The sequence below is a fragment of the Eumetopias jubatus genome, unplaced genomic scaffold (genome assembly GCF_037043125.1).
Source record: "Eumetopias jubatus isolate StellerSeaLion01/CBP00866 unplaced genomic scaffold, mEumJub1_p1.0 scaffold_3, whole genome shotgun sequence".
Taxonomy (NCBI): Eukaryota; Metazoa; Chordata; class Mammalia; order Carnivora; family Otariidae; genus Eumetopias; species Eumetopias jubatus.
The window spans coordinates 12,039,515-12,059,992 of NW_028274809.1; the positions used below are offsets into that span (position 1 = coordinate 12,039,515).

Genomic DNA, 20,478 nt, shown 5'->3' on the forward strand with positions numbered 1-20,478 from the left:
GTTCTATACACTAGAAAGTTCCTATCTTTTGTACTTTTGAAGTACTATCAAAAGACTAAAGCCAGACTATTTCATTCTATGCTTTTGACGCTACACTGTTGGTATTAGTTCTTTACACCTACATATTAGTTTCAGCAATCAAAATCGTATATACATATACCTATATAATAAATGATAGCAAAGCTCAATTACAGGTATTTTAAAAAACAGAAAGATACAGCCCTATTTTAAAAAAGAGAACACAAACACTTTACCATCAACTAGTATTATAGACATTGTAAAATTTATACTGATAAAATTTCTTTCAGGAATTAAACTCCAGTTGTTTTCAATCAAACTAAGTAAGGTGTGTTGGTATTTAACATTGTGATCTGTTACAAGTAGCTGGTGAACAAAATACATAATACTAAGCTTTCAAAATCTGATGAAATTTACTTCAAATTATTAAAAACTACATCATTAAATCAACTCTTTTATTGTATACTACTGTGTTCTCTCAGTCTCAGTTTAGTAATAGTGAAGAGAGAATAAAAGTGAGAATTTCAGAATGATTATCATTAAGAGATGAGTAACATTCTATAATTGAGAAATCCATGGAACAACATAAAACATACAAATTAGTAAAAGATGCCTACTTGACAACAGAACTTACTGTTGGAAGCCTGGAGAGGAAAAGCTGAAGTAAATTCACCAAAACTGCAGCTAGATGAAAGCATTCTAAATGCTGGACAGCCAGAAATTATGTAAATGATGGAATTTAAAGAAGAAAAAAAAAAGAAAATTGAAAGAAAAGTCTATAAGACAATACAGAGTTAAAACTTGAAAGAAAAATAATCAGCCAAAGATCTAAAGGAGGGTTCAATGAGATTCTGAAAACAATAGTTTATGGGAGAGCACTCAATGCTTAAAGACCGATTCCTGCACAGAAAACTATTTCCAGTCCGATGAGAGTGACTGTTCAGTCATCTCCTTTTGTATACTAGTATTTATCTTCTCAAGCTTGCTGCCCTGAAAACTATTTATATTTCTATGGAAGCGATCCATTAGCTTCCTTTATTCAATGTGTTCTGTGAATTTAAAAAATGTAAAATTTAAAAAATTAAATTTTTAGCACTGTAATGCTCCTGTGCATAAAGAAATTTAAGGAAAATTCATATGCAGGAAAAGGAAGAGAACAGACACTGTGAATCAGACAACACACCAGAAAGTTAAAAAAAAAAAAAAAAAACACACAAAACAGATGAACATAGAAAAAAAGATTTCAGGTTTCCCCAGAGCTTTATAAGGATAGAACTATTTGAAAATCAAATAATTATAGAATTTAAGTTTAGAATAATTTTTCAAACTACATCTAGAGAGTTTTGTTTCAAAGTAAACATTAAAGCATAATGCCGGAGAAGCTCTACCTGTAGTTTGGGGCTGAAAAGGAGAGTGACTCGCTGTGGGGAAACCTCCAAAATTACTCGAACCACTAGACTGTCCAAATGCATCAAAGTTTGCAAAATCTGCATTTGCAGAATTCTGAGCTGTAAATGGTAAGGAACAATATATGTTAATGAATATGAAAATTATAAATGAAAAATATGACAAATGAAATTTTATGAAAAGTTTGTCTCACAACTCACTTTAAAGAGAATTCATTTAGAAATCAAATCTTAAATCCTATCAGTGTTTATTTAACCCAGTTTCAAGCAATTCATTAGAAAGTATCCAAAAATTTCCCCGAAAACACTTTGTATAACGATAATGTATACACAATACCCTTTGAACAACCTCAGGAATAGTACAGTAAAAGTGATTCTATTAAAGGAAACTCTAAGAGCATTAAATACATGAATTACAGTAAAACAGAGATATAGCATATAGATTACATTCTGGAAAATTCAGATTTAAAATGGTAGTAAGTGATTCATCAGCTATGTGAATCTAAAATAATGATACAAAGAAGGTTAAATATTCTTTTTGGTTTTTTCCTAAGTTTACAAGTATTTTACACCATGGCATATGAAAATTAAAAAACTGAATGTATAACAAGGACATGATTGTCAAATAAATCAGAGATATCCACATTCTGTTTAGAAACCTGCCATTCTTCACAGATACTAAAATTTGAAAAATGATGAAAACAGTAAAAATGTATAACATTAGTGTACTTCAAACTCAGTGAAAAAGACCAACTGGTATTTTCCCACAGATCATCAACATAAGAGCAAATTTTTAGGCTTCTCTAAACTTAAAATATGTAGCTAAGTAAAATAATTCAAAAGATTTTTTTTAAAGGCAAAAACGGATGCTGAATAAACTTTTTATAGAGAATATGATGAGAAGTGGTTGGTATGCAGGAAAGGGAATGCTAAGTGGGAAGAATGAAAAGCACGCCCAAAAGATAAAGGTTAAATGCCATTAACATAGTAAAAGTCAGCCACTTCAAATTCTTTGCAGGCAATTTCACTTCAAGGAAGTTTTCATAAAGGAATAATCTTGTAAATGAATATGGTTACATCTAACAGCTAAATAACATGTGTTTTATAATAATGAAAAAAATTAAAAACTCAAATGGCCAGTAATGAGGGATCATTTAAATATATTATGAAATATCATACAAAGAAATATAAGGCAGCCGTTTAAAAAAAAACACATAGAATATGTAGTCCTATTCAAAAATGCTTATGACAAAGTAAATAAGACAAACAGGTTAATAAATTCCAAATACATTTTCATTTGCCAATTTTGTTAGCATGGTATCACGGGCACAGAAAATCGGTATTTTTGTTAACTCAAAGTAGTGAATTTTCAGATTGGTATCATTTTCTCCTTTGCTTAAGTTTACTAAGCTTTTGCAATAAATATGTATTCTAATTTATACAAACCAAAAAAGTTACTAAACAAGAAATTTTCTACTAACAAAGTAAAATATTATTCTAGGAAGATAATCAGGAGAATTTACAGCATTTCATGTAGTTATTCCTTTGTGTCTGTCTGAAAGGGTGTGACTGCAGCAGGGGGTACACCTAACATAGACCTCTGTTTACTAGACACCTCTGGCACCGCCCTTCCTACGTCCTCACACCCAGCACTTCTGAGGTGGAAATGCTATGCTCTATAAACATATCACTGCTCACACTTTGTCCTTGAAAACCGTTCTTAAACACATTTGTCCTGGCTCTCAAACATTACACAGAGGTATCTAAATTAAAAGCCTGCTTATCATGTAACAAAATAAATTTTGTATTTTCTGGATACTCTGAAATCTTTTATTATTTCTTATTAACATAGTAAGATTCAATTTATCAGCTGAGATTTTACTTTCCCAAAAATAAACACAATGAAAGATATACTAATAAATAAAGGACCAATATACTGAAAAATATTTTGAAAGAAATATCAACACAAGTTTAAACAATAAATAAAGTTTAAACCCAGTTACCATTTAGTATAATCAAATAAGTTTGTGAAAAGGGAATCCAAAATAATCAGAGAATTCCATCCTAACATAAAAACCGTACAGCCTTGGACAAGTCCCCTAATTGCTCAGGCTCTACCAGTTTTTTCACTAGCAAAACAAAAGGATTCACTAGGTGACCTGTACTTGTAAATCCAGCAGTATGACTCTACAGCTTATAAGACAACAGGAATGAATTTTTAAGAACTGTGGAATACTAGACCCAGAAGAGGAAAATTCTACTAAAAGACAAAAGAAGTCGCATATTTAACATACAGATAATATAACTATCAACCAAAAGAATAAAAGAATATGGTATAGAAGTTCTCAAATTTAGAGCTGGTTATATTGCAAAAGACAAGTTCTAAGTTTTTTGAACAATTTAGCTGTGCATCTGAGAATAAATGAAATGCATCTATACATTGGAGAAAAAGGAATTAGGTCCCTAAGCTGGTTTATCACTGATAACCTCGAATATATGTGAATATGCAGTCTATAATAATACACACTATATTTAACTTACATTTAGACCACTATAGGGAAAATATATATTTAACATGTTTCAAACATCATCAGGAAACAAATCAGTTCAACAATCCATTTTGTTAGTCAAGTCTATTTTATCACATTTGTAAACACTGGTGTTTTCCAACCGGAGCACCAAACACGTTAATCAAGTATTTATTCATTATAGCAAAGCAGGACTTTGTAATACTTCTTTCAGTTTTTACATGGAGACATTGAATCTACTCAGTTGTCTTCAACAAATGGTTATAGTAACTTTTAAAATTGATAAGTACTGTCGAATGACATTTTAGAAACAATTCTGGAAATTAAACACTAATAAATTCAGTAATAACAAAAATTACTAATGTGGAACCTCAAGCAATCTCTATACAAAGAAATATAAACTGAACAGAATGTAACAAATCAGTAAAGATTTTTTTTTAAATGTAATCTTACCTCAAAAAGCACAAGGAAGTAATCTCAGTTTAAGAATTTAAGGCACTAAAGTTAATGAGCCTAAATCTTGCTGAGAATTGTCTTTCCTCTCCAGTGAGATAGGGTACTTATGAGAAAGGAAGATAAACCTAGAGACCAGAGACAGAAACTGACTGCCTTCATCAAATTCAGCTGAATTTGTTTCACCTACATATTTAAATTCTTTTTCATCAACCCCAACACTTAGAAACAAAACACTGCACATTAAATAAACAAGCTTTCTTACTTCTCTTAAAAGAAAATCAGTGTTATCTGGTAATCCGGACCCTATATATCCATGTGTCAACAGGGGATTAGAACATCCCCCTTCCACAATGCATTACATTACTCACTTGTGTTAAATGGGTGGCAAGACAATGAAGTTTAACATCCATCCCTAGTACAAGGTGTGACAAAAATCAATGACAGTTTATAGTTCATAGGTTTGTGAGAGGTTTATTACCAAGCAAAGTAACTATTAAATTCTGTAGGTTAATTATGTTTCTAACTGAGAAGTACTTCTGTAGAAGATGACTTTTCCTGAACACAGCAATAATCCCACCACTGATACACATCTTCACATACCATGTCAGCCAGGATGTTCAGAGGAAGGGTGAAGACGTCTGGCTTTTAAGCCATTAAACTATCTGAAAACATACAGGTTTCCCTATAAAATAATGCTAACTAGATTGGCATATCTGAATAATTATCATTTGCTATTGAAAGTTCCGTCATATCAATCTGTACACGAGAAAATTTTCACCTAAAGAGGTTTTTTAAGAGGTGCCTGGGTAACTCAACTCAGTTGGCTGGGCGTCCAACTCTTAGGTTTTGGCTCAGGTCATGATCCCTTGGGAGACTCTGCTTGAGGATGCTCTCCCTGCCCCCCTCCACCTGCTGCATGCATGCTCGCTCACATGCCCTCTCTCTCTAATAAACAAATCTTAAAAAAAAAAAAAAAACTTAAAAAAAAAAACATGAAAATTTAGGGTGCCAACTCAGCTATCAATGACTTTGTATTTGTGGACCATACATGGAAAAATAAAGATTCAGGGTTCTTGTAAAGGCTAGGGGAAAAGACATAGAATGGAAAAAGAGGAAATAAATGAATAATTTTATTAGCTTCTTCTTGTAGCATGTGTATATATTTTATTCTGGAATCAAATGAGTTTTTTTTTTTAAAGATTTTATTTATTTATTTGACAGAGAGAGACAGCGAGAGAGGGAACACAAGCAGGGGGAGTGGGAGAGGGAGAAGCAGGCTTCCTGCAGGGCAGGGAGCCTGATGTGGGACTCGATTCCAGGACCCTGGGATCATGACCTGAGCCGAAGGCAAATGCTTAACGACTGAGCCACCCAGGTGCCCATCAAATGAAGTTTTTTTTAAAAAAGGTGATTTAAGTGTGCATTCGTAAATAAGAACTTTAGGCTAAAAAACTACTCCTCTTAGGCAACCTAACCTAACTGACATGGTTATTAAACTATATCCTCACAGACCCATCTTTCCTACCATTTCCATCACATGTGGAAAAGAGACAAAATAGTTAAGATCTACTATCTTCTAACAATCTGATAAAATTACAGGTTTCATTTCTTTCCTTTTTTCTTTAACATATTCTACAATTAAATAATGGCTATTATTTTTCAACAAGCATTTTAAAGGAGTTACTGATGCTATGAGTAAAATCATGGTACCAAGCAGCTTGTAGAGCCGCAATGACCTGTATAGCTACTTCTGGCTAACAAGGCTACCTGGAAGAGTATAGCATTAATTCCCTGAATGGTGAATATTCACAAATTGCATTTAAAGACAAAAACACAAGGGAAACATGAAATAAGTTGCAAATTTACAAAAGAGCCTGGTAGTTACTTATCAATCACTTCAAATTATGTATCAGGAAGTGTAAAACTGAGATAAACGCAAACTGTTCATGAATTACAGAAGGTTCACTCTATATTCTATTCTCTGATTCTTCAACTCCTTTTGCCAGCATTCAAAAGCAACAGGGGGCAACATAGAGCTGGGGCTCCTCTTTAGTCAGAGGAGACTGGCTACGGACGTGGAGGGTGAAGGGGAAAAAGTCTCTCCCGGTTTCCTGGGCTTTTCGCTGCAGAGCTAACACAGAAGGGAAAGCCATCACAGCCCCAACATCTTAAGCTCCCTGACTTCTTACCCTTCTCAGTACAATCTTTGCTGAAAAAGAGCCCCTCTTCATCCTAGGATCCCTTTTTAAAGCAAACACACACACAAACATAATATAAGTTACACCATAATTTCCTTCTGTAGCAGGCCCTTAGAAAATTCTTTCATTAATATTTATTTTCTCATTAATATTTAAAAGAAAAAGTTCCTTTAATGCTTGCTAGAAAGAAATGTGGCTGAAGAGCAGCTTTTCCATAATTTTTCGAACTATCTTAAGCAGTACATTTTGGGGGGGTGTATATATGTATATATGTTATACTTTATACCCTTATTATCCAACTATATAAACCAGGTCATCAAATTAAAAAGACGAACAGCATCACAATCTCATAGGTGAGTAAAAGAACGTAAAATAAGTTCTAAAATACAAACAGGAAATCAATTCTGTAAGTGCTAGTTTCTGCTATGCTCACAAAATAGTGAAATACAAGTTTTAGATAGTCGTGAATTTTTCTTGATTATATAATTAAAATTATGAAAATGACTGACAAAGAAACAATAAAAAACATTAGCTAATACCCCATACAGTCATGCAAAAATATAAAGCAAAGTTTCAAATAATCAAATAAAAGGGCTACAAAATGACTAAATCAATTCTTAATTTTAGTGCTCCACATTCGGTTTGATGCTTACTCAACCATTCACAAATGCAGACAGGTAAATTTTCTGTGACATACACATCAAAGCTTACTGGCATCCAAAACATTATTTCACACATATCTCTGATATATACAATGTAGGCTTTCAGACCGTTTACATCAGACCTTATTTTTTCTGTCTTTTTTTAAATTTTATTATGTTCTGTTAATCACCATATATTACATCATTAAGTTTTTGATGTAGTGTTCCAGGACTCATTGTTTGCATATAACACCCAGTGCTCCATGCAGTATGTGCCCTCTTTAATACCCATCACCAGGCTAACCCATTCCCACACCCCTCTAGAACCCTCAATGTTTCTCAGAGTCCACAGTCTCTCGTGGTTGCCGCCCCCCTGGATTTCCCCCCCTTCATTTTTCCCTTCCTACTATCTTCTTTTTTTTAACATATAATGTATTATTTGTTTCAGACCTTATTTAAAAAAGTAGAAGGAAGCATAAAGAAACAACTCTAAAGACTACTCCCATTCTGACTCCAAAGCCTATTTCTTTTCACATTATGCCATTTCACTGTCCATTGTAATTATTTACTATTACAATTAGAAAGGCACAAATGAATTCATCTATACTTTAATAATCAATTTTTAAATATTACTTAGGTAACTGCAAGGTTTATATATTCATTTACAAAACAAAACTCCATAATTTCTAATTTCTGCTGAAGTACATTTAACTCTTTGTAACAAACATGAGAAATCTGGGAATAAAAAAAGAAGTCATATCTTCTAGAGCCAACCTGAAGATACTGCTACTCTAAAGATGGGATAATATGAATATCAATAAAGATAATAATGACAACAGATCTGAGATGTAGCAAATGTTAAATCTATGAATCCATAATGATATGAAACAAAAAACAGATCATCATTAAAATATGGTGGGGTTTCAACTCATTCTGATATGTGACTGGTCAGAATCAGTCATATAGTAACTTTCCTATACAAATTATACCATTGGATAACTGAAGATTTTTGAAGAAATATTTCAGCTCATAAATGAAGGAATGATAAAATCTACAATATCAACATTTTGCATAATGGACCCAGGCATGGAGCATCAATAGCTCACATTACAAAAACAGAAACCGTCAATAATATGTGCCTCTGAAACCGTAAGTAGCAGGTTTGCACCCCGCCAAAAAAATAGCCTGTAACAGATCATATATCTAGAACCAACTATCAATGTATAGAGAATACAGAGAGAGGAACCTGTTAAGGGACCCCACAGTGGTGCACTCAACAAATTCAGAGTAAAATCAACTACATACTCTACAGGACAAATAACCTGATTTCTTCAATAAATAACAGAGGAGAAAACAGAAATGGAGGAAGAACCCACAGACTATGTGATATATCTCACAAATGCAGTGTGTACACCTTATTTGAATAAACTCAGTGTGTGTTTGTCTGAACTGGAATGGAAAATTTGAATAGCGACTAATGAATAATAATAATTAATTATTATTAAGGAGTGATAATACTACTGTGGTTATGTTTAACAAAGTTCTTCTGTTTTATAGATACATATAAAATATTTAGGGATAAACAAATATATCTAAAATTGCTTCAAAATAATTAAGAGGAGCAATGTAAGGAGTAGAATAACAAATGAAACCAGATTAGGCATAAGCAATGAGTACACAACGGTTCTATTACCTGGTCACTTCTGAGTATTTGCAATTTTCCATATTAAAAGGGTGAAAAAATACATTAAAAAGTCTTTCCCCATTTTTCTTTGGAAAGAGGTCATGTCAGTATCTGACATTAAGTATAATCTCTTCTGTGATTAAAAAAGCACCAGAGTTACATGGCTACATATTACATGTCAACAGCTTTGAGGGCCCACCCCCTCAATAGAACACATTTACTGATATTTAAGTTTTAAAAAGAATGGATGTTTCTCAGTGCTAATATACGTGTCTGGTAAAAAGCTGTTGGGGAAAAATACACGTACCTGCGTGACTGTTGAAATGTGCAAAGTTAGCAAAATTGGCTGTAGCTGTTGATTGAGGTGCTGGAGCAGCAAAGATGTCTGAGCCAAGATCACTTAAAAGGTCAAACTGCTTCTTTTCCTGCTGCTGCCCTTGAGAGCGACCTACAACTGGAGACTATAAACCACATATTAACTATAAAGAGCTTCCTGTCAGATCTGCTACATTTTTTTACTACTATTTCCAATTCACCAAGTTTAACACACAGTTTTAAAGATTACATAATCTTTTATCTGTAGTTTTGAATACTTTGCTATTTTCCGAAGAGCACAAATTTTCAACATCTATTTCCAAATTATCTCTCAATTCTAAGTACAAAGTCAAAGGCAAAAAAAACACTGTATTACAACAGTTGTTACACCTTCTAACACAAGACAGACTTACCACTAAGAGAGCAATGATAAGACTGTCACAAAACACATCCTTTATATGATGGGAAGAGTACAACATACTGACTTAACCCTTCTCTTTATTTTTGACTCAAACCTCTTGTGAAAACTGAGTAATTTTATCCAGATGCCCGAGTGCGCATTATTAAAAAGGGTAGGCTTTCATTCAAATAGTACTATGCCTCAGAACCATTCTTGCGTAGGGCAGACATTGTAAAAGCCAGACAGGAAAAAATTTGTCACAGCTCAGTCAATTGTAATAAAGTGCAGAAACACTAACTTTTTTACCAAGTTATGAAAAGACTTCAGTCTGTTTAGTTTTTTAAAATAAGGTATGTAATGCAAAGCCACCTGTATTTCGATGATAAACATGCTTCACAACCAGGCAGGGAAAAAATTCTACTGCTTAAGAAATTCCTTCTTGTAAAAGTCCATCACAGAGACTATACTGCTCTAACTCTGATGGTCCCCACAGAGTCGGGTTTTACTAAATTTAAGTTATATGATAGCTAGCTATTAACAACATTCCTGTATACCTTTACAAACCTGTGGAGCATTCAAAGAAACTCTAATTTGCAGAGCAAAAGAGAACAAAAATATGCACCTCCCAACCACTTAACCAAGATCCTTTTCATGTATTATAAACCTTTAGGACAGGACGCTGTTGGCATAAAGGTTTATGCTACTGTCTTAAAGAATTCTCAAATTCATGACACTCACTATCCTCCTTACGTGGAAGCCTCTACAAGACCTTAAGACTACTCACCTGACTAGGTGTGCCCTTATTTAAGTGCAGTGCTGGTGCTGAATCTCCTAAAAGAGACTTCAGTGGTTTGACCTCAGGTGTACTGCTTGTGCTACTGGCAGAGGACCCTGAAATAGATGCATGAACTGATGCCACCACTTTGGCTTGTTCTGGAGGGACGTACCTAAAACATATGAAAAATTAAGCAGGCAGTTACGTAAGAAAAATGTAGGGAATACTATGCTTAAAAATGATAAACTTAATTCTCATTTTTTTACGAGACTATTTCAACACTAATCTTATTTCAAAACCCTCTTAGAATTGATAGCTTAAGACTGCGCTTAATTGAAATACTCAGAAAGGATAATAAAGACTAACCACAAAACTTGTTTCAATTATTTACTTAACAATTTTTCTAAGAAAATAAACAAAATAAGTGCTTTTTTTTTTAGCAAAAGAGCACCTACAGCTAGTCATCATGATGAACAGTTAAAACTCTTAATTTTTTAAAAACTAAACTATCGTAAGATCATAAATAACATTTGGGAAGAGAGCAGAAGAATGGGAAAATATTTATTATATTACAGTTAACAGTCTAAAATACAAAGGTCTGTTACAAGTCTAGGAGAATAAGATCAACAATGCAATTTTTAAATAAGCAGAAACAATTTACAAATGGAGACATAGAAATGAAAATGCTTATAACCTCATCAAAATGCAAATTAAAATTTCACATTTACTCCAAGCAAAATTTTATAAATTTTGTTATTTCCTACTAAAATATTATAAATAGGTATGCTCTGTGTCCCAGAAGTACAATTTCCAGAAACTTCTCCTTTGGGATTAATTGGATAAGTAACAAAGATACACGTGCATGCATGTTATCACAGCTCTCTTTATAATTTCAAAAAACTAGCTACATATCAAACACTCATCAGGAGAAAAATACTTAAAGGGGTTTTGTTAACATTTGTATAATAGAATGCTACATAGCTACTCTTGTTCTAACATGGAAAGATGTCCCTAAGACTATACAGGTCTTGCAGGTTTGATCTCAGTCATGTAAGTACAAGATTTACAGGAGGAAGAGAGTAAAGAAAGGAAAGAGAGGCAGTAAAAACATAATGCCCAAACACTGTCAATACTAATCTCTAGGGCTGGGATCACATGAGAGCTTTAGTTCTATTTCTAGGTTTTGTCCCACTCTACCCTTCTTTCCACCCCCACCCCCCATATCACATGGGGGAGTAGGAAAACACAGTGGTTAAGAGCACCTATATGTTCTAGAGACAGAGATCAAATCCCAGCTCTACCACTCAGTAGCTATGAAACCTAGGGCAAACTACTTCACCCTTTGTGCCTCCAACTTTTCATCTATAAGATGGAGATATAGTTGCTAGGAGGTATAACTGAATTAACATTTGTGAATACTTAGAACAGTTCCTGGTACACGTGTATTAGCTACGTAAGTGTTAGCTCTTATCAAATTATATAATAATGACAAACAATACACTGCTTTCCCAGTAAATGGGACAGATGTGATATGAAAATGGAAACAGGAAGTTATGCTTTCCCATAATCTGGTGTATTCACTGAGGATATCGTTTTATCAAAGGATAAAACCAGATAATACTATTTGGTTCAAAATACTCATCTGACTAAAAGTAAAGAAGCTAGGCTTGTGTAGCATAGAAGTGAGTTCGAAAACTGGTCAAACAATTTCAAAACGCCTTCAGATCTAAGACAACAATAACCTCAAGGTATTAAGTACAGTGAGGATTTTTAGGGAGACTGCATTTAGATAGTGCTGATGTCATGTTAAAAACCCACTGCACTGCGCTCTCATTACAAGTCCCAGGGATGGAGAAGTGTGGGTTTAAAATGCACAGGGCCTGGCCCACCTGACTGTGGGTCACTCCCTCTTGGTGCCCACCATTCAAGTGTGTCTTTGTATTATTCTTCTCATTAATACCCTGTTTCTCAGCAAGTAACATGAATTATAATTATTTGAGGTTTACAGTTATTTGGGTTATAGTCTGAATTACTAATTTTATAATTATTACCATCCTAAACGCAAGAAGGGAATCAATGGTTTTAAATCTATTAAGTCTTACTCATGCACACTTTCCTTTTGCGAGTTGAAAAATAAACCATCTGAAATCCCAGCTAAGTTCTATTCAAACTAACTTTCTGAGCTGGTAAAAACTGTTGGGAAAATCAAAATCAGGCTATAGCTATGCAAGGAGAAAGGTCTAACTACAGGATACAAGATCTTGGAAATTAAGAGCTGAAATGATAGAAGGATAATTTTACACTCCATTTTAAGAGAATCATTTATGCCACCATGTTTTTACTATTACTCCACCCTGAAAGATCTTCTTTCTTGATCTAAAATTTTACTAGTATGGGGGCGCCTGGGTGGCTCAGTCAGTTAAGCACCCAACTTCAGCTCAGGTCATGATCCCAGAGTCCCGGGATCAAGCCCCTCATCAGACTCCCTGCTCAGTGTGTAATCTGCTTCTCCCTCTGCCCCTCGCCCGGCTCTCATGCTCTCTCACTCTCTCTCAAATAAATAAATAAAATCTTTAAAACTGTACCACTATGTTTTTATCTCCATTCATACTGAACGCATCTAGTGCCGCTGAACGTAGCCCTGGCTGTGACTATTCTTGCCCTGCAAAAAGTAGTCTCCTCTAGAAAATAAGAATCCAAAGTTCACAGAGCACACAAATCAAAGCCACTTCTTTCTACTGTGCTCACTGAAATAAAGTAGAGATATGTCACCCATGAACCATAGCAAGTACTCCCTCAGGATCCCCTGAGTTAAAATATAGCTCCTCGGGAAAACAAGAAACCATTTACCTCCTCCTTATCTGTTCCACCTATTTGTGACTCTCTCCTTAATTTTCTTAACCCCCCAAGAAGGAAATATATACCACTGAATAAAGAGTCTTAGTACACTGAATTGTGTTCATATAGTTAAAAATGATGATTCCAGAGTAGTCGAATATAGTTTTACAGACGTATTTCCTGCTCTGCTTTTTAAAGGGCTTTACTAGCCATATGTCTAACCTGTTTTAACTTCTTTGTAAAAATTAACATCTGATGGATTTAGTCAGGGGAGCATAAACACTCCCCTCTTAACCAGGTAGTAAAATGATTTCTTGGGTGAGAGGTGAGGATATTTTGATCAAAGACTTACTGCAAAATGCAATTAAGTGGATGGATTACTACACAAGAGCTTTAGCATAGTGCTTAGTATATAAAAGATGCTAAATACTTGCTAAACGAATGACAATTTTAAGGAAGAGGCTGTATAAAACTAGAATGTCTTGAGAAGCTAATAGGACTACAAAAGGATTAGAAGGAAGGATCCCTAACTTTCCAAAAAGGGGTAGGAGGCCTGGGATTAAGGAACAAGTTGCTGCTAGGCACAGGTGACTTAAGTCAAGGCTTTTAGAAACCAAATCCAACAAAATGCCAGAATATAATGAGGATCTATCTACCTACATACCTATTTCCTTATTTCCTATCTACCTATTTCCTTCCTTCCTTCCTTTTCAGATTAATCTTACCCATAATTAATGTGAGTTTGGGAGCCTTTGCTCTAAATACAAACTATTCACTCACCATCTTTTCTTTTCATACTTTTCTTGTAGGAACTCTTTCACTTTCTGTGGATCCCTGAAGTCTGGAATTGCTGAAGATCTATCATCAAATAATCCTAGCCAAATCTGTTTACAGACCTTTGGAAAGAATTAAAAAAACAAAAGTGTTAATTTCAACATCTTAACTTAATGAAATTTTAAGGGAAAATTAGGATTCTTTCAAAAAGCTAACCTACTTAATACCACTCCTTTCAATGAAAATATTTACCACAAAGAAAAATGAAGAAGCAACGAATGAAGTAAATTTATTTTAATATATTCCAGTCTGCAATAAAATCTTAGCAACAGCATTATAAAAAATAACATCTCACAGGGAAACTAATGAAATGGGATTTGAGGGGATTTGGGACTTTTGGGTCTTGAAATGACCATAAACTGTAAGCCCTGAACTAAGTCGTATACTTTTATAAACCTCAGTTCCTTCACCCATAAAACAGAGGAATTAGACCAGCAGCAATTTCATGGATCTTTGACAGATTAAAAAATCAACCAAAAAAGCGGCGCCTGATTTCAGTCAGTAGAGCATGTGACTCTTTCTTTAAAAAAAAAAAAAAGACTTATCTATTTACTTATTTGAAAAAGAGAGAGCACATACATGCCTGTGCATGAACAGCGGGGGGCGGGGGGGGGAGCATCAGAGGGAGAAGGAGAAAAGAGTCTTAAGCAGACTCTGCATTGAGCATGGAGCCAGACACAAGGCTCAATCCCAGGACCCTGAGATCACAACATGAGCCGAAACCAAGAGTCAGATGCTTAACCGACTACGCCACCACCCAGGTGCCTCTAGAGCATGTGACTCTTGATCTCAGGGTCATGAGTTCAAGCCCCATGCTGGATGAAGAAATGAAAAAAAAAAAAAAAAAACCCAAATAAAAAGTACTAGAATCATAAATAATTTGAGCTTAAAGTATAATAACAATAACAAAAATACAAGGCAGATACAACTCTAGCTTTATAATCACCTCCTATGCTTTCTTACCCCTAATGGTTAAAATCTAAGAATCTGAGATATTTAACTTTTTAGAAAAATTACAGAAATAAAATGATGCAGAACTCAGAACACAAAGAGCAGAGAAATATAAAGAAAAAACTGATAAGGTGGACTTCAAAATTTACAACTCTTGCTCTTCAAAAAAACTTAAAAGAAAAAATGAAAAGGCAAGCCACCAACTGATAAAAAGTACTGGCAAAATGCGTTCAGAACCTAAAAGAACATGAATCCAAAATACATTTAAAAATTTCTAAAACTCAATTACAAAAAGCTTGTAAGAGTGGGCAGAGAAGTTGAACAGACACTTCACTAAAGACATACACATCACAAATAAGCAGCCCCAAATCACCAGTCATGCAGAAAATAAAAACAACACCAAGACTCCACTACAGAGAAACCCATAGATACCACTAGAGGGCTAAAAATAAAAAAATTAACCATATCATGTGTTGGTAACAATGTGGAACAACTGGAACTCTCAAAAATGTTCAAATGGTACAACCACTTTGGAAGACTGTTGACGATTTCTTAAAAGCTAAATATATACCTACCAGATGACCCAGCCATCCCACTTCTAAAGTATCTACCCAACAAAAATAAAAAAACACATGTCCACACTCAAATTTGTATACAATGTTCACAGCAGCTTTACAGATAATAACTCCGAAGTGGAAACAACCGAAAAGGTTCATCAATAGGTTGAATGGATCAATTTTGGAGTATCCAAGTAGGATACTACTCAGCAATTAAAAGGAATAAATTATTGATACAGGCAACTACATGAATAAACCTCAAGATAATTATGCTGACTGAGAAGCCAGATCCCCCTCTAAAGTATATACTGTATGATTCCACTCATTTATATTTTAGAAAATATAAACGTATCTATAATGACAGAAAGGAGATCAGCAGATACATTACAAATGGGCACAAAAAAAACTCTTCGGGATAATGAAAATGTATGTTGTCTTGTCACTATCGTGATGGTTTCACATATATCAAACTTCATCAAAATTGTATAGTTTAAATAAGCACAAGTTATTGTAATTATTCTTCAGTAAAGCTATGACACTAGTCCACGAGTTTCCAAAATTATATTGTTTTAAAAAACAACCAATTATTACACTGTGAAAAGAACAGTATCTAGCTTCAAAAAGCCCAAGATTTGAGGAATCAGGATGAAAAGCAGCAGCACACCTCTCAATCATACCCTGCTCACTGAAGTGGGTAAGGGAGAAAGGGGAACCAGAAAAAGGACTCACCCTTCTCCTCTATCTGGACCCCAAGCACATTTCAAGACAACTTTTCCTATGGTTCCCTCCTACTCCAGGCTCAGTACAGACACTATACCATCATTAAGGCAGGACAGCTGACACACATAAGGTCTAGGCTAAGGCACAATCTCATTATAAAAAATTTTCAGTGGCAAAAACCAAGCACAGTCACCCAGAAATGGTGATGCAACTTACTGCCGGAAATACCATCAACCCTGTAGAGGGCCAGTTTCTCCAAAAACTATTTAATAATTTAAAAAGAACCACATGGGACTCTCCTTAGTCAGAAACCTGACTAATGATTCTCCAAAAATGTAATTTTTGAAAGATGCTGTGGCTTTACATTTATAAAGGGGGGATCAGAAGTTTCTAATTCTTCTATCTTAAAAATTCCCAAATGAGAAAACAAGAGACATGGTAATCATTTGCCCAAGGCCAAAGAATTATTAACTGTGACTGACACAATTAGTTCAGGACACTTTATGACATTTAAGTCATTACATTCCAAAAATCCCCATTAACTACCATATACAATTTTTTAAACTACAAATAGTGAATAAATAACAAATACACAAATCAAAAGAAGATGGCCTGAAGAGAGATCATTAAGTTACTGTCTTGGCACTCATCATGGTAAAATAAAGCAAAGATGACGTACTTGATGGTAAACTTTATATATATATATAGACAGCTGGCCTTAGCAGCCTGTAGGCCCTGCCACTCAAAATTCTAAACGAACTGCTGCGGTGCTGCTCCGGCTTGCCGACTGGAAAAACCATTAAAACTGGCTGCTTTGGTCCACTACAAATTCATGCCATCTCACTATCAAAGCCCCTTGATATTGGTCAGTTCTTATTTCTGACTGTGTTACCCCACAACAACAATTTCCTATTTTGCTCAAAATCCTGAGTGAATTACTAATAGGGCAAGCAGTACCGAGACCTGTGGTCTTGAGTATTAAAATGAAACCAGTCATAAAAGTTGTGTGTTTCCCTCCAGCCTCATCTGATTATTTAGGTACAAAGTAGTCAAGTGTTGGCTTTAATTAAGGTAAAATACAACCGAAGTTAAAAAGGAGTGGTTATAACAGACCATGGAATCTAAAGTGAGAAAAACAAAGATATGATGAGGATGATGGACAACAAAGAAGTTTAGGTTCAGGTTGTAATAAAGTTGCTGGGAGTAAGAAATTAAGAGGGAATGAGCTGGGAAGAAAGAAGTGGGGGTGCTCAGAGAACAGGCTGTTTGAACCTGAACTCTTGATTCAGTTATTGATAAATAAAAAATCTAAAATAAGATGCAAGATTATAGGAGGTTAAGAGGTCAAGGAATTCAGGAGGCCGAATTATCTATTATTATGATAATCATGGGGATTATCCATGCAGATACTGAGATTGGCAGAAATGATTAACACTAGTAAAAAAAAGACATTATGTAAGGAGCTAAAATCTATAATGAATGAGGGGCCTCAGAGGTATGACTGCAATAAGCCACAGCAATTGATAAAATCTACTTGCACAAGAAGCATGCGGCTGGGTGCCCAGAAACACCACTGGGGAGCAAGAATGAGACTGAAAAGCCAACATTTGAAAGAGCTGCACTCATGATGTAATTAGTTTTGATAATCTCTTTAAGCGACGTGGATAATCAGTTCTAATTATAGAATAATGTGATGGCTAGGGTAGTTCAGAGCATAGACTAGGGAATCAGACAGCCTGAATTTGAATTCCAACTCGGTTTAGTCACAGAATCTGCTTCACAGGGATGGTGGAACGGTTAGATGAGTTAATAGGAGTTTTCTACTCTGGAACAGGCATATACGTGAACTTTAACTAGTATTAGTTATTACTTTCAGAGGTGGGTTATGAAATAATAAGGTGAGCAAGGGCTGGGAAGTAGAGGTCTCCTCAGGAACACAGGAAACTATGAGTATCCCTTCTTTCCTGCTACAGACAGAATCAAAGTTGTCTTGATAAAATAATCTCCCTCCTCCAAACTTCTCTTTTTAAAAAACATTTTATTTATTTATTTGACAGAGACAGACACAGGGAGAGAGGGAACACAAGCGGGGTGGGGGGGTGAGGGAGAAGCAGGCCTCCCGCTGAGCAGGGAGCCCCATGCAGGACTCGATCCCAGAACCCTGAGATCATGACCCGAGCTGAAGGCAGACACTTAACCAACTGAGCCACCCAGGCGCCCCTTCTCCTCCAAACTTCTATAGCACTTTGTACCTCTCACATGAGATTCATTACCAACTGCCTCATATTCAAATTACTGCACGTGTCTCGTGTACTTCTGAATTCCCCACAATGCTTAAAAAGATGGGTTGTGCCACAGTGTGTGTTCAATAAATATACCAATAATGCTCAAAACCACACATCATTTATTTTAAAATAAAATTACATATCAGCCAAAAGAATAAACCCATGAAATTGTCAGGGTAATTTTTTCCTTATTCTAGTGCTAATCCACTTTAGAATTGCAATCATAATAGTCACTGACAGAACCTAAAATATTTTAAAGCATATTTATCAGTCAGGGTTGCCATAGAAAACAGGTGGCATACTCAATTTGTGAAATTTGAAAAAAGTTTAATAGGCTATTTACAAAGCACAGAGGCTGTAAGGAAATCACATGAGTATAGTTCCCCGCATTAGTAAGAGCAGGGCCCAACCCTACCCACTGGCAGTGAAGGGAGGAAGAGAGGAAGATGTCAGTAACCTTAAAAGGAAGAGGGCTACTTAATAGGAGTTTGACCTTCAATGGAAGGATGCAGAAAGAATACAAGAAATCCCACAGGGAAGAAGAAAGTAATACTTACTTTCCTTTCTTTGATCTGCTGACAATGTTCCCCATCAGCTAAACCCAACTCGAAGCCAAGAATCAAGAAAGCCCATCTGTGTATCCAGATAAACCAGCTGCCTGGAGCCAGAGCAGGGTAAAGACCAGAGCTAGAAAGGCAGATGGAAGCTCTCCAGCACAGCACCCAAACCATGATAATAAATATATGCGGTGCAAGCAATTTAACAAACTAAATTACGGACACCAGAGATAGGAAACATCCATACTAATTCTCAATTACTCCTATAAAAAAGGAAGGGTAAGAAAACAGTGCTGCACCAGGCTTGAGAAGGAAAAGAGGTAAGGGCAGAGATTACACCTTTATGATCCCCTCATGGGACAGCAAAACAGTAGAAATCTGTGTGAGAGGGAATTTACCTTTATTCTGACAAACCCTTATTTTCACAAAGAGGATGCAAAGAATAAACATTGTGACTAGCCTCTGTTTGCAACCTCTAGGTAAAAAGATAAAAAATAAGGAAAGGACAGAAAGATGCTCTGGAATTAATCTTTTTTTCATTAATCCAATCTATATACATCCAACTAGACTTTTTTGTCTTTTCACTCCTTAGTGGAGAGATGGAGGATTACTGACTCCATGTAAGATATAATTACAGCATTTGAAAATATTGCCCATAAAATACAGAAATGAGACTTAAATGAAAAATTCATGAACAAGTAACTAATAGCCACTCTAAGAACACAGAAAAACTGAACAGAAATAAATATTAACAAACAGGAAATCCCATTAGAAGCTCTCAAGAGAGACCATGTTATCATCAATATATTATTTTACCCTAAAAAGAAGAAAAATCAGTTTTTTGCCTTAATTTGCCCTAAAAATCCAAAATCAGAAAAATATCTCAAATACATGTCATGACTCAAGTTAAATACTGGAAAAATAAGTACATTATTAACATTTCCTATACCCATCCAACTTACATTAGCATGACTATTCTAATATTTCTAGACTGGTAGGTATTTCCCCGTGACAGCCTATCTAAAGGATATATATTAATTAATAATACTTAGAGAAACAAAGACACTATTCATAGGACTTATGCAAGAGAAACAGATAGTTCTCCATGTATATACCTTTTTAGGAATATATGGTATATTCCATCTTAAAATCTGGTTTTAAAACATGTGAAAGAATTAGAACATATGCAACTGATTCACTGAAGAGGCACTCACAAACTTTATGTGCAGATAACTAAGAGACCAGAGCCTCTGTGAACCAGACACATAAATGGATATGTGAGGGAACAAGACTTACATCAAATCCAATTTATTTA

General features: G+C 35.0%; 1 protein-coding gene across 6 annotated transcripts in view; it reads right to left on the reverse strand.

Moving 5' to 3' along the window:
• Window positions 1–20,478, reverse strand: part of AGFG1 (ArfGAP with FG repeats 1) — a 74,022-nt gene that overhangs the window by 16,680 nt on the left and 36,864 nt on the right. For all 6 annotated transcript variants that reach the window (XM_088021524.1, XM_088021525.1, XM_028105134.2 and 3 more), the window contains exons 3-6: window positions 14,040–14,155; window positions 10,431–10,593; window positions 9,239–9,392; window positions 1,407–1,526 (exon numbers count right to left, since the gene is read on the reverse strand). In XM_088021524.1, the coding sequence (XP_087877650.1) occupies window positions 1,407–1,526; window positions 9,239–9,392; window positions 10,431–10,593; window positions 14,040–14,155 (553 nt within the window). The remainder of the gene's footprint in view (window positions 1–1,406; window positions 1,527–9,238; window positions 9,393–10,430; window positions 10,594–14,039; window positions 14,156–20,478) is intronic.